This window comes from Triturus cristatus, chromosome 8 (genome assembly GCF_964204655.1).
Source record: "Triturus cristatus chromosome 8, aTriCri1.1, whole genome shotgun sequence".
NCBI classification, from domain to species: Eukaryota; Metazoa; Chordata; class Amphibia; order Caudata; family Salamandridae; genus Triturus; species Triturus cristatus.
The window spans coordinates 1450005695-1450025669 of NC_140591.1; the positions used below are offsets into that span (position 1 = coordinate 1450005695).

General features: G+C 47.0%; 1 protein-coding gene across 1 annotated transcript in view; it reads left to right on the forward strand.

The window, feature by feature from the left end:
- TENM4 (teneurin transmembrane protein 4) overlaps positions 1–19975 on the forward strand; it is a 1193139-nt gene that overhangs the window by 1104015 nt on the left and 69149 nt on the right. The window contains exons 28-29 of the mRNA XM_085623238.1: positions 10585–10739; positions 18132–19009. Of these exons, the coding sequence (XP_085479364.1) occupies positions 10585–10739; positions 18132–19009 (1033 nt within the window). The remainder of the gene's footprint in view (positions 1–10584; positions 10740–18131; positions 19010–19975) is intronic.

Sequence of the window (19975 nt, forward strand, 5' to 3'; positions counted from 1 at the left end):
TCGAACCACAACTAGGAGGATGATGCTCCTTTCACACCCACACATATTCGTGATTCTGAAAGGATCGCAAACGCACTTTTAAGACTTTTCTGACTAGGAAAAGGGCTTCTGTACATTGTAGAAAGCCCTTTTGTGGTTCCAAACGTTGCCATTATGCAAATGACGAGGTGTTCAACCAAAAAAGAGCTTGGCACATCTGGCCCAATGTCCTTCCGATTACTGTAGTGCAGAATAAACGCTACCATGTGGCTGACACTCAAGATACAACTGCTGTCCCAGACAATGTAGTAAGAACCAGGAAACCAGAAACGCTTGAAGAGCGACTCCGATGAGAACTAAAAGGGAGGAGGTCATTGAAGTTTGGAGCAGCCCAAGCGGGAAGGGAATTAACGAGACTGGGAGACCATGGAACTGGAGACACAAAGATGAGTAACTCCACTCAAAGCGAAGTAGCCTGGACCAAAGCAATAGATCGTTAGCAAAGAACTACAACCCCCGAACAAGCCAGATAAGTCTGAGCCTAATGGCGTTCAAGAAACAAATCAGGCCCCCAGAATCCACACCTGCATTGGGATGCAGGGTCATAAATGGAACACCCGCACTAGAGCAGCCCATTCATATATATCTGTGCATCACAACTACTCTTAGACAGTCACAGAGATGCTTAAATGGGCATGAAGTCATGACAACAATTTTGAGATCCTTTAATACCTCAGGCTGAAAGGTAACATTAACAGAGTTGGCTCAGGTTAGCAGGTATGTGACAAGATTCAACCCCTCCAATTTGACATACCCTGCAGAGACCGCTAAACCCTTCACCAAACTGAAAAGGGGTTGACCAGCAGGGTGCATAGCCAACCCTTACTGCCCACCCAGCGTCAATGGAACACAACCCCATGGAAGTAAACAACAAATAAGAGCAGGGCAACTGAGATTGCCACAAAAGCCAACCAGTCTCGAGCAAGGATTGGCTCTGTGAAGTATGGTATACAGTGCTGTCTCCTAGACAGAAGGCGATTAATCGGAGTACTTCAACCTCTAAGTTTTTTAGGAAATGTACTGTTTCAAGGTGCCTGCTTAATTCACAGTAGCAGGCTAGTCATTCACGGGGAGGCAAGATCAATCTATGTACATGAGGACTAGTCCATCTTGCTTATACCATCGTTCGTTGTGACATGAATCACCCTTTTAATATAGCGTGCATACAGTATCCACATGTCCCATTCCCACCCTGAAAACATTTGCAGTTTGCTAATGTGAACAGCAAGAGTAAATCATTTTCCAGTCTAGGAATGAGAATGGAGCATCCCAAAATGTGTAGGGGTCTAGAGGAAAGGGGGTTAATGCAGATAGAGTAGTTTGACAATGGAGAAAACAAGACAGTTGCAGCTAGAATCAAATGAAGGCATGAATGTGTAATTTCACCATATGTGGAATTATGCATACACCAAATGCCTTCATAGAAATGTTTTTAGAGCCCACAAAACTTTTTCCAGGAGTACTCCTGTGAATGTTTGTGAATCCCTGAAATTCAGAAATATCCATACATTGAAGGATGTAAGCCTAGGAGTGCACATATGTGAATATTTTGTACATTTTGCATCCAGTGTTACTTCATACTATAGTTTGCATCTGTGCAATCCTAGCTTGTAGAGATAGGGGATTTTCAAAGCCCCTACCTGATGGGCTGGGGACCTCACAGGAACCCCTTACATGCTGAACCAAAACCCATTGATTGAGAACACGCTGCCAATTAACTAAAGCACCTACACATTCATCTTCCAAACTGGTTTCGCGCCCTGACGTGGCCACAAAGGTAACATCGCAGCACTCTACAGAGCAGCTGAACTAAATAAATACTACTAAACCAGACCCTCGCCGACTTCTCCACCGTTCCGTAGATGTCATGTTTCCGTCCTGTTTGCCTAAGCGGACCACGCTTCGCGAGTCGGATTGCGCCTCGATGGTGGGGCTGGCGCATCCACGGTCCTAAGATACCATTCCCCCTCTGATGGTAAATTATGCTAAAGACATGATAAAAAGACATCTATTATTCATGAGAAGCTCTTTTCCATACCTCTGTGACCTTAAAGAAGTGTCGTGCAGTATTTGTCTTCTGCACTTCCTTCGAAATGTGCTCCATGGGGCGAAACCTGGCTTTGTGCAGCGATCTGCTGTGCGGAATATATTAGGGTGCACCGGGATTTGCACAGCCGGCTTGCCTTTGTTGGAAGCAAGGGGACCGGAGAGGCCGCAGCGCACGCATTGTCATGTGTCGCTTTCTCAACTTTGAACATGCCGGTCCTTCTTCAGGCGGGCTACTTGGACACCCCAGCTAATCCCTTTCTGTTTTTTTTTTTTCTCTTGGCTCAAATGGTCTTTTAGGGCCAGCAGGTGGCTTTGTCAATGCACTGTGGGCCTCGTTCTTAAAGGAGTGCCCAAGTCTAGAGACGCAGGTCTTCAACCATTGGACGTTGATTTGCTAATTTCAGGAATTCGCAAAACGTTTCCAAATGTTGTCAGGACACAGGCAGCTCTCCGCTTTCTAGGTTCAATCCTGGGACTCTTGTGACTCGTGCGTTGTCAGTCAAAAATAAACAAGCTTATAGTTTCACATGAAAAATCTGCATAGGTGTGCCCCTGAGGACTGCAGATAGAATATTGTGGCATAGAGATATCGAGCACAAACTATCGAAAGATGTTTAAGTATAGGTCTTCTATAGCTGGCTCCTCATGTAAGTACCTTTATGATACATATATATATATATATGGAAGTAGGAACAGTAAATGAATACTTCCTGTGTGTGCACTTACCTTTCGATATTTTGCTTTTCGATATCTTGTCAATGAAATTCTTGCATAATTGTATTCTTATCCTGTATGTTCAGTAGTGCACCCCTCTGCTTTTTCTCTTTTGTATTTGGGGGGTAAGGAACAGTTTTTCCCATGGAGAAATCCCTTCATCCGACACTACCACGAATATTGGGGGTTGTAGTCTAATGCTTGAAAAGGAGTTCATATAGTTATGCCCTTTATGGGACTAATTCGCCTTCCTATTTTCGGGATTGAAAAAGGTCAGAGAAAAATGTGTGAATACCTTCAAAGAAGTCAGTCTGTTCGAGTGTGAAATGGCCCCCACTCCTCTCCCCCCTCCCAGCACAAACCCACACACATTAGATTTACTTACGAATCTCGCCTTCATTTGAATAAATCCATTTACGAATTGAAAAACCAACCTTCCCGATTTCGAAAAGTGGTTTTGCACATGTAGATCGCACGGGTGTGTGTGTGTGTGTGGGGGGGGTGGGGGGTGGTGTGTGTTAAGTGGTTTTGCACATGTAGATCGCACGGGAGTGGAGTGTGTGTGTGTGTGTGTGTGTGTGTGAGAGAGAGAGTAAAGTGGTTTTGCACATGTAGATCGCACGGGGGAGGTCGGTGGGTGTGTGTGTGTAAAGCAGGCTTACATACACGTGCAGCTAATTTTGAGGCGAAGGTGTTCGTCAGAGGCGCCTCTTCCTGGCGGTGCTTTTATATCTAGTATCATACGCATTTTAGTGGGTTTAGAGTGGGGCTTTATCCCCTAAAACTTGGACTGCCGGTATCTGTGCGGTGCACAGCTCAAAGGCAGCCAAGTGCCCCCAAGCTTTCAGAGGCCCCGAAAGCGCACGTGCACAGCACCAGGCAAACACGCATTAGGGACGGAACCATCTAGACGGGCAGGGAAAGTGAAGTCCTTATGAGGGAAAGCTATCGAGGCGGGAGCGGGGTGGGATCAGGGGCGCGTGAGCCTCTGCCGCTTAGCGCACTTAGCATCAAAGGTTTCCAATTGTGGCTGCTTGTGGCTCCTTTAACTCAGTGTGGTGCACGCGCACTGCGCGAGCTTACTCACCGTAGTGCCCCTCCGTGAGTAAGCGCGCGGGGCAGCTTGAATGCTTTGCACTTCTCACATCCGACGCCAGTGCGAGCTCATGTCTTGCACTTTTGTTCCACTTTCTTTCTGTTTAGGCCGTGACCGCAGCGGGCTTTCTGACAAACTGATGAACCGGCGAGGGGGTGAGGGAGTGATCCGGGGTGCAGGGAGTGGAAACCAAAACAAGCCCGAGCAGAAATGTTCAAAGCAGCCGCAGGAAGCAGCCACTAGAATTGGAGCACTGGGGGTGTGGCTGGGTCATGGCAGCCCACCCTGCTCTGAGAGCATTCCTAGCCCGAAGCCAACCGAATCAATGGCCCCAAATGGCGACTCCGACCCTATACGAATCACGGCCCTAGAGGAAAGGCGGCTCTGTAGATGCACAAATGCAGCGACTGCCTGACCGAGTGGCGTAAGGCAACCTCTGGGAGCCCCACCCCCCTGCAAGGAATGGTGAGGGGCACCTCGCAGTACCCCTGCCCTCGAGCTGACCCCCTAATGCCCAGATGACTGCTCCCCAGTCCCTCTCACTCCGCACCGCGGATGCGGGGGTGTCCGACAGGCGGAGTGAGCGAAAAGGCCGCTAGTGTTGAATGTCTCCCCTGTGTAGTGCTGCTTCGCCTGGAATCAGCCTCGCTGCGCTAGAAATAGAAATGGTCGCAAACTGTGGCACGAGGGACGCTAGAATGGAGAAGTGAGGTGTGTGCATGAGAGGAGCGACCACTAGCTGCAGTGTGTTTTAGAGTACTGAAGTATCCAGAGTCTGAGTAGGCCCTGGACACTGACGGTGTCACGCAGGAGTACATTTTTATTCGATAGAAAAGATGTCACAGGCCTGGTACTAGACTAGAGGGCCGTGGCCGCATGTTTGAATGAACGCCGGACTGCACTCACTACACATCCACTCGACCCCATGCTGTACGCTCGGCTCTTGCACTTGAATGGAGCAGAGTCCCCACTTGTCATTTACTCGACCCACAATGCTACACCCTTGGTGTGCCCATCTGCCCTGCACTCGAGGGAGGTGGAGGAGAGGGATGGTCAGAGCGAGGTCACGGAGGGCGAAGCACGAGAGGGGTGGATGCCACATCATAATAACGCTTTCTTCACGTAGTGCTTCATAATGCGTTTTCGCAAGTGTAAGACCAACTCGGCCTTCCATCATTCAGAGGTTGATATGCTCAATCCAATTACATCAATTACTTGACAAGGGAGTAAAGCCTGTTATTTACAGCGCTTAGCAATGTTAGAAGTGTGATATGAGGCGCTATATAAAAATAACTAAGTATATAGCGAAGTTGTTTACCTTGTTCAGTTATGACTGATGTAGGAGTACATTGAATTAATTGCTGAACCTTTTTTGGGGAGAAACCACTTTCAGAGCCGCTCTGACATCATGGCGCTTCTTGTCTGCTTTGCACTAATTTGCCTTTCGAAAGTGAGAGGAGGGGCTCATTGTGATGACCTCACTACGTTGGAGCCACTCAGGTTTGAGTTTCTAATTTCACCGCGGCAGCATGTATGCCATGGGAGCTCTAATTTCTGTTGGAGTTATTTGTATGCAAAGCCCACGCTTCTTTCAAGGAAACCCCTCTGCTGACCTCCTTTCTGGCCACATGTCCCAGATCTGTAAATGTCTCTGGGTCAGAGGACCTATTCTGCCACCCACCAGCCTCTGTCCACACTGTGGTCCACTACACTCAGACCATCTATTTCATCCACGCGCCACCACGCACGGCCACTGCACGTTCACAGGCCAGCTTAGAAAAGGTCCATCTGCGAATTCTTTTCTTTTTACTTTCTTGGTCAATCCTTCAGATGGATGTCCTTGACCAGTGCCTCGAAGTGGTTTTGGTCACAGTGAGCGCTATGTACAATGTCTCTTGCTCACCCCCTCTGTCTCCTGGAAAACGCAGCTCATGGAGACAGATATGGCATGTTCCCTGTGCAGGACACAGACGTGATGGCAGATGCATCGAATGACGATGGAGTTCATTCAAAGGCGGTGGGTGGGGCTGGGGGAACTAGCTTCTTTTTTATACCACAAGGGGAGCATTAGAGAAACCCAGCTTCAGCTGAACCCCATTGGGTGGATCTTTTTAAAACTTTTTTCCCAGTTTTTAAAACTGTTCCTAATGCAGTCACTTGATGGCAGCACTGCACTTAACCTAAATCTAACATAGACAACCAGAAAAGTAGTGGTACATCTGAGTAACTTTCCCTCTATGGATACACACTAACACAGTTGTGAACCACCTCTGTATGGCTTATTTAAACCAGCTTTCTGTTTTACTCACACAATTCAAAACAATTAAGAATCGCCGGTTCTAACCCCAATAATTAGAAATGACCCAGCATGCACCTCCCAAGTGGTGCGCTGTTGCTGCGATGCGGCCTTGTGTCCGCTGCAGCAGCAGTGGCGGCCTTGAAATATGGCTGCGACTGACTCCCGGCAATATGTTTTCGGGGTAAGTAATACTTCTTGACAGAACAGGGACATCATGTTTACCACATCCAGGAAATTAAGACTTGAGTCGCTGACCTTCAGCGTCCGCCCTGGTTGCGCAGCTCTGCAGTTAGTGGTCTGGTAATGCCTTCTGGCAGGGGGCGGCCCCAGCAGCTCGCACAGGGCGCTGCTCTTCACTGCAGGAGGTCCCTTCCGCTGCCTAACTAGGACACAAAGCCCTTCATTCTGCAGTTTTTTGTCCCATTTTAAGGATGCTGGCATCCCTCCTCAAGTCTTGTTCATTACAACCCAGGTGCCCTGTTTTAAATCTCTGTGAATCAGGACTTTTTCTAGACACAGACAGTTTTTGGTTTTAGGACTTTGTGCTTTGGTGCATTTGGGAACTGATGCAGAGGGTGATAAAGTGATGTGTTCAGGATCACACAATTTTAGGCAGAGGTGTTAGGATTGAAAATGTTGGATCTTACTGTAGTAGTCAACCCATTGAGAACCATTTATTAAATATGTACTAAATCATCTGAAGGAGCAAACGGCGTGATAGATCTAAAGAGCCCAGTCTGAAAGTACTGCATTGATAATAAGTAATACATTTACCAGTGACCAATAATAGGAGGGTTCCCCAGCTCTGATTTGAGCGTGAGTGACAGTTGCCTATTATTTTTAATTTTATATTCAAATTATTTTGTAAAGCACAAATGTGACCCAAGAGAATCCGAGCGCTGCACATGCGACTGGAAATAGAATCAAAGACCTGAGTGCTAAAAACGAACACCTAACATAAAACTAAAACTTATGTTGCAAGCTTCGGCGTGATGAGAAATGGCTTCGAGCCAGCCCGCCTGGACCCTTTAACTGCCTATATTCAGCATCCCGTGCACTTGGCGACAAGTGCCTGGCGCCCCTGCTTCACATGTTTACTGGTATCCATGAACCCCCTATGCTTCAGAGTGTCACCAAGAGGCTTGTCTTGAAGAGAGAAGCTCACTCCTCTTCAGTGATTAATTTATTTTAAAAATAATAAGTATCAGGGCTCTGACCAGGAGGCCACTGCAGCTTGCACCACCCATCGCCCTCGTCATTGCTGCCAAAAGAGCTACTAACCATCTCTCTCTCTCATGCAAATGCCACAGTTCAGATTATTCCAGGTCCCCAAACCTAAAGGAATGGCTTGGGAGGCAGGTGTTAGCAATTTTTAATGTATATTGTATCTATAAACAACGGTTATTCTGCTCATCTCTAAATTAGATGAGCAGCGCCACCAAGTGGCAGACTGTCCAAAGTGCAGTGTTGACAAGTGCTGGTGCCGAGCTCCGATAACCAAGTGCTGGTGCTGGGCACCAGATACCACCAGCTCAAATTAAGCACTGCTCCTTGTGAAACTTTGCACCAGGCCATCTCACATCAGCACCTGGCACAGAGGGAAAAAACTTAACCACAACAAGGAAAGACCGGGAAGGGGGCAATTCATTTCCTTCCTGGTACTTCAGTGCAACAAGAAGGCATTTACTGTAACTTTCTGCATGTGCGCCACACGATTCTGTGATCTAGAAACCGAAAGGCTGCGAGTATTGTCAACCATCTAAACCAGCGGTTGCTAACCTTTTGACTCCTGTGGACCCTCACTGAATCATTCCTGAAATCCGGAGACCCCCACTGAGTCATTATTGGCAGCCGGGTTAGTCAAAAGGTTTGGATTACCATAGCATACAGTTCTAGAAAGTTGTTAAGGTGAAAGTTAGGGTTAGAAGATTTTAGGGTTACATTGTATTTTGCAGTTGTAGATTAAGTTAAAGTGAGGGTTAGGTTTTGAGTAGGACCTAGAGTTAAGAGTCAGGGGGAGAGGGAAGAGGAGTGAGAGGAAACATTGGATTTCATGAGCAGTGGACTACATGTAGATTCACTCATTTGATTTCAATGCAAATGGAACATACAGAACCATTAGTTAACTCACCTTGTGATTCCAATTTGGAGCTTAGCTTGGATTCGTACTTTGAAGTTGTCCGCTTATATCCGCAAAACCTTGGTTTTTTACTCCCTCGAAAGGTCAAAGGAGAACCGTGCATGCCAGCAGCTTTTCTCACAAGAGCATTCAAATTCATTTGCCTTGAGGGCTGAGCTGTTAGTGAAAGTGTCTTCTTTTATTGACTCAACCATGAATTCATATGTGTATTTGGTAAAGTGAAGCAGTGTTTGCTTCCGAGGAATCCAATGATCACACCCATAAAGGGCACACAACAGTTGCATACTTCCTCCTGTCCAGATACACTTGCCACCCAAATCTTGTTGAAATGCATACAATGAAACCTGAAGCACTTCTAGTTTGGTGCAGTTCATATAATGTGTGGTAATAGTCCATCTTCCACCCACTGGTCCCTTTCCAATCTTGCTTTAATTTCTATGGCAGCAGTCTAGAACGTTAAAAACTACAAATCCCAAGAGGCTTTGCAACAGGCTAGCCAATGGGAACAAAACCTGTAATAGTCACCATATCCAATAGTATCACAGAGCTAAGTATAATGCCCCACCTGAATGCGAACAGCCCTTTTTTCTTGTGCGAGAAGTTAATAAGAACCAGAAAACAAAGGAAGTATGGACAACACATTAGAAAATGCCAAAGTAAACGTAACGAGTTCCTGGCAAAAGTTAATGAAAGCGAAGCTTTGAGCAATATCCGGTGAACCTCAAACCTGGAATCTGGAGTGGGAAAAGCAGTGGCTTTGGGCTTGTTCTTCTGAAATTTATACAATGAAACAAGAAGCTCTTCTAGTTTGCTGCATTCATGAAAAGTGTGATAATGGTACATCTGAAGCCTGCGCAGCCTTGGTAAAAGAGCCGCCTGGTATTTAATAGTGCCTGCCACAGGCTTCTGAGCACAGCTTAGGGCACCGGCATTCATCCTATTACAAATTAAGCACTGGGGTAATCAAACAGAAATTCCTATTTGTTTATGATCCAGCACTGTGTCAAAGCATTTCAGAAGCAATGGGTATATTGGTGTGCACAGGTTCTTTCCCAGCAGATTCTTTGACCCCTGCCCCATCTTTCATTGCAGAGAATTCATCCTTTACCTTATGTTCCGACCACATATAGAGAAGGATAAAGAGAGACAGTGGGCTAAAAGCTGGAAAAGGGCTTGAACTAAACGTCCTTTGAAAAGAGGCTGAAGGATGTATACACGATATGCACCCTCCTGCCTTATAGGGTTGAGTTTGCAATATTTCTACTTGTTTCTCTTTGGTGTCTGCTTTGGTTTTGGCCATGCTGGAATTGACTCATGAACTCACCCTTGAAACCTACAATGCACCAGAACACAGACTCTACCTGCTAACTGATTGTTACAGGTAAGTAGCATTTTCCATAGAATACTTGCGATGATTCATGGTTGTTGTATGAAAGCGAAATTCTGATTGCGAAAGGGGACTAACAGAAGAGGCGAGCATGTTTCACAATTGGCACCCAAGCAGAGGCGACACAATACTGTTGGCGATCAGTGGCATTAAGACCTGCTGCAAATTGTGATGTAAACAGTGGAGACCTGCTGTTGAGCTCCCTTGGACAAGTCTTAGAATCAACACGGGCTATCTCCACGCGTCTGCATGAACATACCAGTTGCAGCTGACGGCATCAGAGAGTGGTGGGGTGGGCATAGGGGTGGGAGACATATTAAATAAATAAACAAATAAAAACTCACTTACCTGCACGGACGTCCTCAACAACTCCCCTAACCAATCCTGGCGCTGCTCTCATGCTGCATGAGAGCAGAGCCAGGGTTGGAGGGAGCAGACTCTCTCACCGCTCCTGAGGACACTGGAGCTCTGCACTTGCTCTAACCCAAGAGCTTTCAAAGTGTGCACGTCTGGCTGTTCCAAGACAGCTGGCCAAAGGGACATGCGCACTTTAAAAACTGCCCAAGGCAGCCCACCCTCCTCACTGCTGCTACCACGCAACAAGCCTGCCCGGTCCGGACACCCAGGACGGGGAGGATGAAAAATAAAATGGCAATAAATTAACTTTTTTCATTTTCATCTCTAGGGCTTTTTGGGGCATTTTGGTTAGTGGGGCAATGCGCCTCCGCTCAAACGGAGGAGCTGCCCCTGAAACATACTCCAGTGTATGCAGCCCTGGTGCCTGCTCGGCTGGCTTTTCTTTGCAGTCGTACCATGTGCTTCCTTTCTTTGTGAAATGCTCTGCTTTCTCTTCCCACCAGGCATCACGGTGGACAAGTTTGGGCTGATTTACTTCGTTGACGGCACCATGATCCGGCGAATTGATCAGAATGGCATTATCTCCACCTTGCTTGGATCCAACGACCTGACATCTGCCAGACCCCTCAGCTGTGACTCCGTCATGGACATTGCCCAGGTACTTAAGCCCTAATTAAATCAAAATTTCAAGGCCAAGGTGTGCCGCGCGCGTCTACTTTGGGCCAGCCGTAATGAGCGCGGCGGGCCCTGCACTCTTTGCGGCTGGCTCATTTGGCACTGTGCAGGGCAGAACTGAATCAAATTAGCATCTAGGAAACAGTGGTTGAATGCTGCTCTGCCAGAATTAGCAACAGCAGGGAAATAAGACGACCTGACTTGCATCAGATTGCAAATTGGTTACAGCTATAGTCATGCTGAGTTCTGAGTTTTTTAAGGCTTGAGGCTTCTGGGAAGTGGGGGTGAGGGTGGAAGGAAGGCAGCAGATTTTTTTGGGGTTTGGCAGCTTTTCAATTTAGCTGGTCTGTCAACCAATTTATTTTGGGAATTCAAGTAAAAGCACAATTTCCCGAATGTAAGACTAGGCAGGAGGGGAAGTGGCTAAGAACGCCAACACAGAAGTGCATAAATCATGAGACAATAAGGAGACATATTGTATTTCGAGGTTTAAGTTCCTGGTATACTTCCAGCAAGCACCAAACAAAATTAGCCCTCCGTCTTGTCTCTCTTGCCTTCTCCCCTACCTTGATTAACGTCTCTGGCCTTTTCATCCTTCCCTGGAGCTCTTTTCCTCTGGCAGGCCTCATGGTCTTCCTCCAACTTCTAATGTTCTACTCGACTTTCTTATCCTCTCCATGGAATGTTGCTGTCATAACCTGAACCCTTCTTGAATGTGTTCAATCCCCATCAATGTTGTTGAAGCTCACACAACTTTAGCATAACTTTCCATCATTTTGCAGTTCCATCCTTAGAGACCCGGAGTGGGAAGCTGCAACCTCCACCCCCCTGCGCCACTTTTGCAGTTTTGTCCAGATAGGTCTTTTATCAAGAGCCTCTGTGGAGTACGTTTTAAGTTTTGCCTGAACAGCGTACATGCGCCATCTGCTAAATCTATTAATTTAAAAAAAGCATATAAACGGGCTTAGGGCACACCTATTACTTACAAATACTTACCATTAGTTTGCTTCCACGTTACTCTTGTTTCCTTGCTTTTAATTGGTCACGCCTCCTGCCTCCAGCCCCCTCTTGCTTTTTTCCCAGGGCTTCTTGTCCCTGCTGTGGCGCATGGACCTATTACAGCTTCCTGTTTCAATCAATCAAACATTTATAGAGCGCGGCAAATCACCCGTGAGGGTCTTGAGGTGCTAGAGCCGTTTCATCATTCAAACATCCAGGTCTTAAATTCTCTTCTGAATTGTTGGAGTGTTGGTGTGGTCCTGGGGTGCAGGGGGATGTTGTTCCAAGCCTTGGCTGTCAGGTGCGAGAAGGATCCGTGGGGTGTCTGCGAGGGAGAGGGAAGCTGATCAAAGGTGTCTGGTCGGTTGGTGCAAGGTCAGACGTTTGTTGATGTATGCTTGTTCTTCATTGTGCAGGGCCTTGTAGGTGTGGCTCAGCATCTTGAACTGGCATCTCTTCTAAATCGGGATCCGGTGTAGTTTTTTTAAATGGGGTGTGATGTGGGTTCTTCTGGGGAGGTCAAGTATGAGTCTTGCCACTGAGTTCTGTATTGTCTGGAGCCTCTTCGGGAAGCGTGCAGTGATTGCTACGTAGAGCGTGTTTCTGTAGTCCAGTCTGCTGGTGATGAGGGCCTGCATGGCAGTCCTTCTGGTATTTGCTGGGAGCCACCTGAAGATCTTCCGGAGCATGAGAAGGGTGTGGAAGCAGGCGGATGAGACTGCGTTGACTTGTTTCTTCGTGGATAGTTTGCTATCCTGGATGATGCAGAGGTTGCAGGCATGGTCTGTTGGGGGCAGGGGTGTGCCGAGCTCTGCAGACCGCCAAGTATCTGTCCATGGTGAGGTGTTCTTCCCAGAGATGAGGACTTCCGTTTTTTCAGTGTTGAGTCTGAGACAGTTGTCCTTCATCCAGTCCGCGATGTTCATCATGCATCTGTGGAAGTTAGCTTTCGTGTAGAAGGGATCTTCAGGCAGTGAAAGGATGAGCAGTCTGTCATCGGCATGGGGGATGATGTAGGATCCATGTGATCTGACTGTGATGGCCAAGGGGGTCATGTAGGTGTTGAAGAGGGTCTGAGGGACGATCTTTGGGGGACTCTGCAGATGATCTTCTTGGGCTCAGAGGTGAAGAGTGGGAGGCAGTTCCTTGGGGTACTGCTGGTGCGGTACGAGGCAATCAGTTTGAGGGTGTTTCCTTGAATCCCGATATGGTGGAGTCTGTTGATCAGGATGTGGTGGGAGACGGTGTCAAACGTGCCGGACAGGTCCGGGAGGATGAGGTCTGCTGGTTATCTGCTCTGATGTCATCTGTGGCTGCGATCAGGGCTCTCTTGGTGCTGCTGTTATCTCGAAATCTGGATTGGTAGGGGTCCAGGAGGATGTGGTCTTCTAGGTGTTGGGTGAGTTGCTGGTTCATCGCTATCTCAAGGACTCTTGCTGGATAAGGGAGCAGCCAGTAGTTCAACAGTTTGGCTGGGTTAGTGGATGTATTTTTCAGGAGGGGCCTCACTGCAGCATTTCCCATCCTCGGGGAAGGAGACCATGGTGATGGAGGTGTTCAGAACTTTCCTGAGCTGGTCGCTGATTGTCTTCATCTGAGGTTAAAGACATGGTGGGGGTATGGGTTTGTGGGTGCCTCCAAGTGCCCGGAGTTCATGATGGAGATAGTGTCTTACGTGGTGAGGAGTTCCCAGTGGGTGAGAAGGTGTTTGGGGTTTGTGTTAGTGGATGTGAGCTGCTTGATGCGGTCTACAGCAGAGGGTTGCTATTTGAAGTTTTCGTAGATGGCTGAGATCTTGTCGTGGAAGAAGTCCACAAGATGGTTGCGCAGTTCCTGTGAGGGAGTGATGTCGCTCTCAGTGGCTGCGGGATTGGTGAACTCCTTCACAATGTCAACGAGTTCTTAGCTGTGGTTCGTGCTGGCTTTAGTGTGGCGCTGACTAGTGTCATTCCACTGCCTACACATTACTCCATGTACTTTTGTTTAGGTCTCGCCTGACGTAGCGCATGCGCTGGTCTGGCGAGACTTATTGAGAGCGCTTCAAAAAGTGCTACCAGGCCAGCCTAGAGCTACAGTGCATGTGCGCGGGCGCGCGCGCCACTTTTACCGCGATTACTTTCACTTTGGCGGCCGCACGGTCGCTTTGATATTTGATCACGATCACTTTCACTTTTGCAGCCGCTTGGCATAGCCAATAGGTCTCACTTTTGGGACCTTATAAGTGTTTAGTTATGCAACTGTTTCATGGCTAAACACTTATAAGGTCCCAAAGGCGAGACCTATTGGCTATGCCAATGCTTGTTTGTTTTCCTTTTTGTCACACACTCAAGAAGAGTGCATGGCACTGTACAGTCCCCTCCCTCCCCCTCCCACTGCCCATTGTTGCTTCTCCCTCCCCAGCAGCTCCATCGTGTTGTTCCAACCCCACGCCCTCCTCCAGCTGAACGTTGCTACCCACCTCTTCCTCTAGAGCACGTCCCTGGTATTTTTCATCCCTCACCTACTGTCCATTCTTTCATTTAACCCCAAGCACCTTTTTAGACATATTGCAGAGCAGCGTGGGCTGCTGTGCAATATGTCTTAACCCCTTCAGCGCGGCGGGAATTCCCCCGCGGTGCTGAAGGGTTCGAGCGCGGGCGGGGCCATGACGGAACGGTTCCGTCATGAGCACAGCGCAACTGATGCTCATGACGGAACCGTTCCGTCATGGGCATAGAAGGGGTTAAAGGGGAAAAAAATCGCTATGATGCAGTCAACACTGGCCGCGTCATAGCACTTACATTTTTTTTATTTAAGCCATGTTGCACAGCAGCCCGTGCTGCTGTGCAACATGTGTAAAAAAGGTTGACAAAGCCAATAGATCCCGCTTAGGTGAAACCTATTTAACTTGGCCAATGGTTGTTGGAGTATTATTTGTTTTTTAATTTGATAAGTTTATGGTATTACAAGAAGCTTCTCACACTCTTCTGTGTATGCATGAATTGTGGATGCAAGTAACAAATCTAGCTGGATGTGGCCAGAACCTGTGACACCTTTTTAGGGCACCTATTGACTTGGTGTTTGTACTGTGCGGTGCCCTGTGTCCTAGAGGAGACCAGAGTTCCAGAGGCCCATACGCAGAGGCTGTGGTGGCAGCTTTCATGGTTCAGGGTAACCAAGTTTATTTTAAGTAGCAAATTCAATTCCCAATAGATTTTAGGTTTTTTTTTTGTTTTTTTTGGAGGGGGAAGTGATGATCACAATCACTGAAGAAAATGTGACCTTATATTTAAATCCGGGTATGAGTAGGAGCAACCATGCCTCAGAAGGAGAGAGATATTAAAATAACTTTGTGAGTTCAGCACTTTATTCTGAGACTATCCCTGACCTGCTGATCAGAGGTTAGAATCTTGGCAGGGCTGACTCGCCCTTTCATCCACCCTTGGTCAATAAGTTGGGTGATGGAACCTTTCATTTACAGTGCTGTGGAATAGCAAATCTGGTAATTGTAATTAATACTTCCATATCAGTACCCAAGCCCACCTATATTTAGCTGTCAGAATGTCTCTCACTCATTTATGTTGCAGAGAAAAAATCACCAGTCTTGATCCCTGGGCAGAAAGGACCAGAAGAAATTAAATATTTAGCTGACGAGTGTTTTTTTTTAGCACATTGAGTATAGTCAGGCCAGTTAGAAATGGAACAGTTTCTTTACAGTAAGAAAAGCAGGCGATGCTCGACCACTGGAAGGTGTGCTGGAGTATTTGTTACCATAAATGGGTTACAGCAAAAGGTGAAGCAGGCCTGGAACCAGGAAAATAAAGGGAATGTGCGAGCATGGCTGGAATAAAGGCCAGGCTTAGCGCCTGCTCGCCATGGGATACATGGAATCCAAGCTCCGCTGGCAGTGGTTAATTTGTAAAAAAAACTAGGAGCTGTGGCTCTCATTAGGAGGTGGCTTGCACCAGCCCATTTCTCCAGTTAGCACCTCCTAAAACCGAACCAACTACTAACCATGAAAGTGGGGAGAGGATGTGGTGTAATGGCCAGAGCTACCGACTTCGGAACTGGGATATCAGGTTTGAGTCTTGGCGTAGGCTCAACATCCTATGATTCTGGGCAAATCACTTCATCTCCCTGTAAATTAAAGTGTCCTTAGCTGGTGCTCATGAAAAGTGCCTGTGTTGGTGATTAACCATCAGTGCTGAGCCCCGGAAACCACCGGCTCAGATTAAGCCCTGTTCGCTGGTAACAGTCATTCCAGTTCAATGTAGCTTTTGTTTCCTACCTTTAAACAAATTGATAAGAATGAGGCAGGCAGAGCTAATGTAGACCCAAAGCCTCAGAACTCTAGATTAGGTTTAAGCTGTAAAACTACTGTGACAGGTAAATAACTTGTTTCTTTTCAACTATGACAACCTCTGCATATTGAAATGTATAGATGCTAAGAGAGAGTGTCGCGAGATGTCCAGCTTCTGTGCTGCAGGAACAAGCTTACAATGTACACTCCAGTGTTTGGTCCCTGACGCGCCTCAGGGCGAACTCATTTAATGCAGGTTTCTACAGCAGGCATTTACCTTAAATGAAGACTGAGGTCCTGCATTGAGAGACACATTTTAAAAATGTTTCCTGCCAAGTCACAAGTGAAAGGTATGGCTATACTTATTGGCAAAGCAGAACTGGTTAACAGGAATATCAAGGAAGCAAGCTCAGTGACACAATTCAGTGTGAAATAAATGGCTCTGCTTTGAGGCACTTTCTTGTTCTTACCCCAAATACTTGCAGGTTCATTTCTTACGCATTATGGGAGGAAAGACACAATTCCATTATTGAGGCGCTGACATGATAAAGGCGAAAGCTCTCGTATTTAGATTCCACAGCTGCCGAGTGCGCAGAGGTAGGGGTTGGTCTCTGGCCTGCTCAAACCCTGGGAGCATGCCTGTATTAGAACAGTGGAATGATGACAGCTCCACTGAAGACAAGGGAGGGGTCCGGGCTTCTAGTGGCCGGTAGAAGTGCGGAGCACCAACATTCCAATGTTTGTTCACAGCTTTTGTTGTGAACAAAGGCCTCACGGAGCCCGAGGGGATTTCAACCAACTCGTGCACCAGGAGGCCTTTGTTTTACAAATTAGAACCTTGTGCCCTCTAGGGGCGGAATGTTCTAATAGCCTTAGAGCCCTCCGTAGCAGGCTCTACCCACTAATAAAGGCCCGCTTCCTTGTTAAAGGCCCAAGCCGAAGGCTTTAACCCTGGAGCGGGCATTTAATGGCCTGTAGAGCCTGCTATGGTGGGCTCAAAGGCTATAGTGGAATATTTGACCATGCAACTAGTGTAGGTAACAGTTAGCGTCTTTTGGGTGTATGAGTAGAGGAAAGCCATGTGCAGTCCATAGAACACTGAACTTCCCATAACCGCTCCCCAACCCTATGCAGCTTTCATTCACGCTCCGTTATCTGTTTCCTATTTCTCTCTCCAAAATCTGTGACTGGTTTCTCCACCATAACCCTCCAGATCTTTCTAGAGCAGCTTGGGCGTCAGGCCAGGTATGGGGTGGGCTTTACTTGGAATTCCTTAGATTTTCGCCTTTAGCTGCATATGCTAGGCTAGTGCTGGCATGCTAAATTACAGCATTTCAATGCTTTATTTACAGTATTTGGGGCATTTCTGACTTTCCCCAGAATAATCTAGATCTGGAGATAGAATAGTAAATTAGATACCCCAGCAACTGTGAAAGCTCAGCCACCTTGAAACCGCGATTAAAGGCAGAACATTTCAGGCATTGCTTTTTGTAGCGAATAGAACAACATGGTCTGTGAGGTTGTCGAGTTTTGTACACACTCAGAGGCAGACAGTGTAATATTACCTTGACATACTGTTTGCGAGGTCTTCCAATTACTTGTCAGGTTTGTATATCTTCTCTCCTGGCTGTGGTGCAACTCTGGGGGAGACCTGATTACTGGGGAATTTCTTGGAAGAGGCCTTGTGTTTCAGAACTTTGTTTTTGTAAATCTTTCACATCAATTAAGATCAAGAAGGAGAAAGAAACTGTAGACATTTGCCGCAGTAATGTATGCGAATACTTCATGACCACAGCCCGCTGAAAGTTACCATTGTGGGTTTTTCACCTGATCTTCTATTGAGAAGCACACTGCTCATAAACTTGGAAATGAGGAGTCGGTGGGATTTTTGCAAATTATATTTATTGTGCTGTTAACCGAGACAGCTTCTATGTTTCAAAATTAATAATGCTAATTTTCATGCACGTTAATTGTAGGTCTCCTGGTGTTAGTAAAGCATCTTAATGTGCTTAACCAAAGGAATAATGGAAAATAGTTTATTGTAAAAAATAAAAGTTACTGTCATTAAGAGGTTATTTTTTGTTTTCTTTGCCTTAGGTTCGTCTTGAGCTGCCCACGGATTTGGCTGTCAACCCATTGGATAACTCTCTCTACGTCCTTGACAATAATGTTGTGCTGCAGATCTCTGAAAACCACCAGGTTCGCGTTGTGGCGGGAAGGCCAATGCACTGCCAGGTGCCAGGCATCGACCACTTCCTGCTTACCAAAGTGGCGGTTCACGCCACGCTCGAGTCCGCCACTGCTCTCGCAGTGTCCCACAACGGCATCTTGTACATTGCTGAAACTGATGGGAAGAAAGTCAACCGGATCCGGCAAGTGACGACCAATGGGGAAATTTCCCTGGTAGCTGGGGCACCAAGCGGGTGCGACTGCAAAAATGAACCCAACTGTGAATGCTACTCTGGCGATGAAGGCTATGCGAAGGATGCCAAGCTGTACTCTCCGTCTTCTCTTGCAGTTTGCGCTGATGGGGAGCTGTATGTCGCAGACCTTGGGAATATCAGGATAAGGTTTATTCGGGCAAACAAGCCATTCCTCAACTCTCACAACCTTTACGAGGTTTCGTCCCCGATAGACCAGGAGCTGTACTTGTTTGATATTACGGGTAAACATGTGTATACCCAAAGTCTTACTACAGGGGACTATCTGTACAACTTTACATACACCGGAGACGGAGACATCACCTTAATCACTGACAACAATGGCAACACTATAAACATACGGCGAGATTCCACAGGCATGCCACTTTGGCTCGTGGTACCCGATGGTCAAGTGTACTGGATAACCATTGGCACCAACAGTGCGTTGAAAAGTATAACTGCACAAGGGAACGAGCTGGCCACAATGACTTATCACGGGAACTCTGGCCTCCTCGCCACCAAGAGCAATGAAAATGGATGGACTACATTTTATGAGTAAGTAGCATGTCACAGATAGTGACGTCATGTATCTCATCCATTTCTGCTTAACAGCCCTGTCGTTTTTTTTAAATTGGAAATCAGAAGTAGAAACAATGGAGTATTCTGATTTGAACTGTAGCAAAATTTAAATAGTCCTACAGATATGGTCACACTGTGAAACCAAGCAAAACAATGCTTAAAAGAAAGTTTTCTTTGGGAAGTTGTTGCTGCTAATGTAAACAATGCTAGCTGTCTGGAGCGGTATCCCAGCGGTCATGGGTTACTGCTCCAGGCAACTACAGGTTTCCATGCCTCCAGACATGGGAGTATCCTGTCCACAAACTCTGGCTCTGATAGTTCTGAGTTTGGGGACACCAGACCCTGCTACGGGCAGCTCCTGCTCCCGGAATCAGGCCGCCTGCACGCAACAGCATGGTGGTGAGGAGAAAACAGTGATCAGGTGAAAGGCGCTCTGCCTTCCAGCTACCCAATTCCCTTCATCCTCCCTCCGACATTAACAGAAAAAAGTGTGCCCCCCACCACCGTTTACCACCTCACCTGCCCTAAGCAAGTGGTACATGTGTGCTAATATGGGACCCCTTATATCACCTGCAAGGGAAAAATGCAGATTTGCACCCAGTATTCTTGGATCCACATGTTATTCCCCATTTCAGAGGGAAAATTTGATCACAAGTAAACGTACAGGAAGATACCTCCTGGAATAGTGACATACTTATTGAGACTTGGTGGAATCCACATGTAGATTTGCATAGTGCATTACAAGACTGGGGTGCTTATTAAGGCACTCGGGTTGAGGGTCTGTTCCTTGGCACAGGGGCTGTTCCTTGGCACATGCTGTCAGTAGGCATGATTCAATCTGCCACTATTTGCTGCTGGATAGACTTTGCCTCTGCACAGCAACCTTCAATAGATCGTGTCTTCCCTGCTTCTGAATCCAACGGCGGAAACAAAAATCTTATA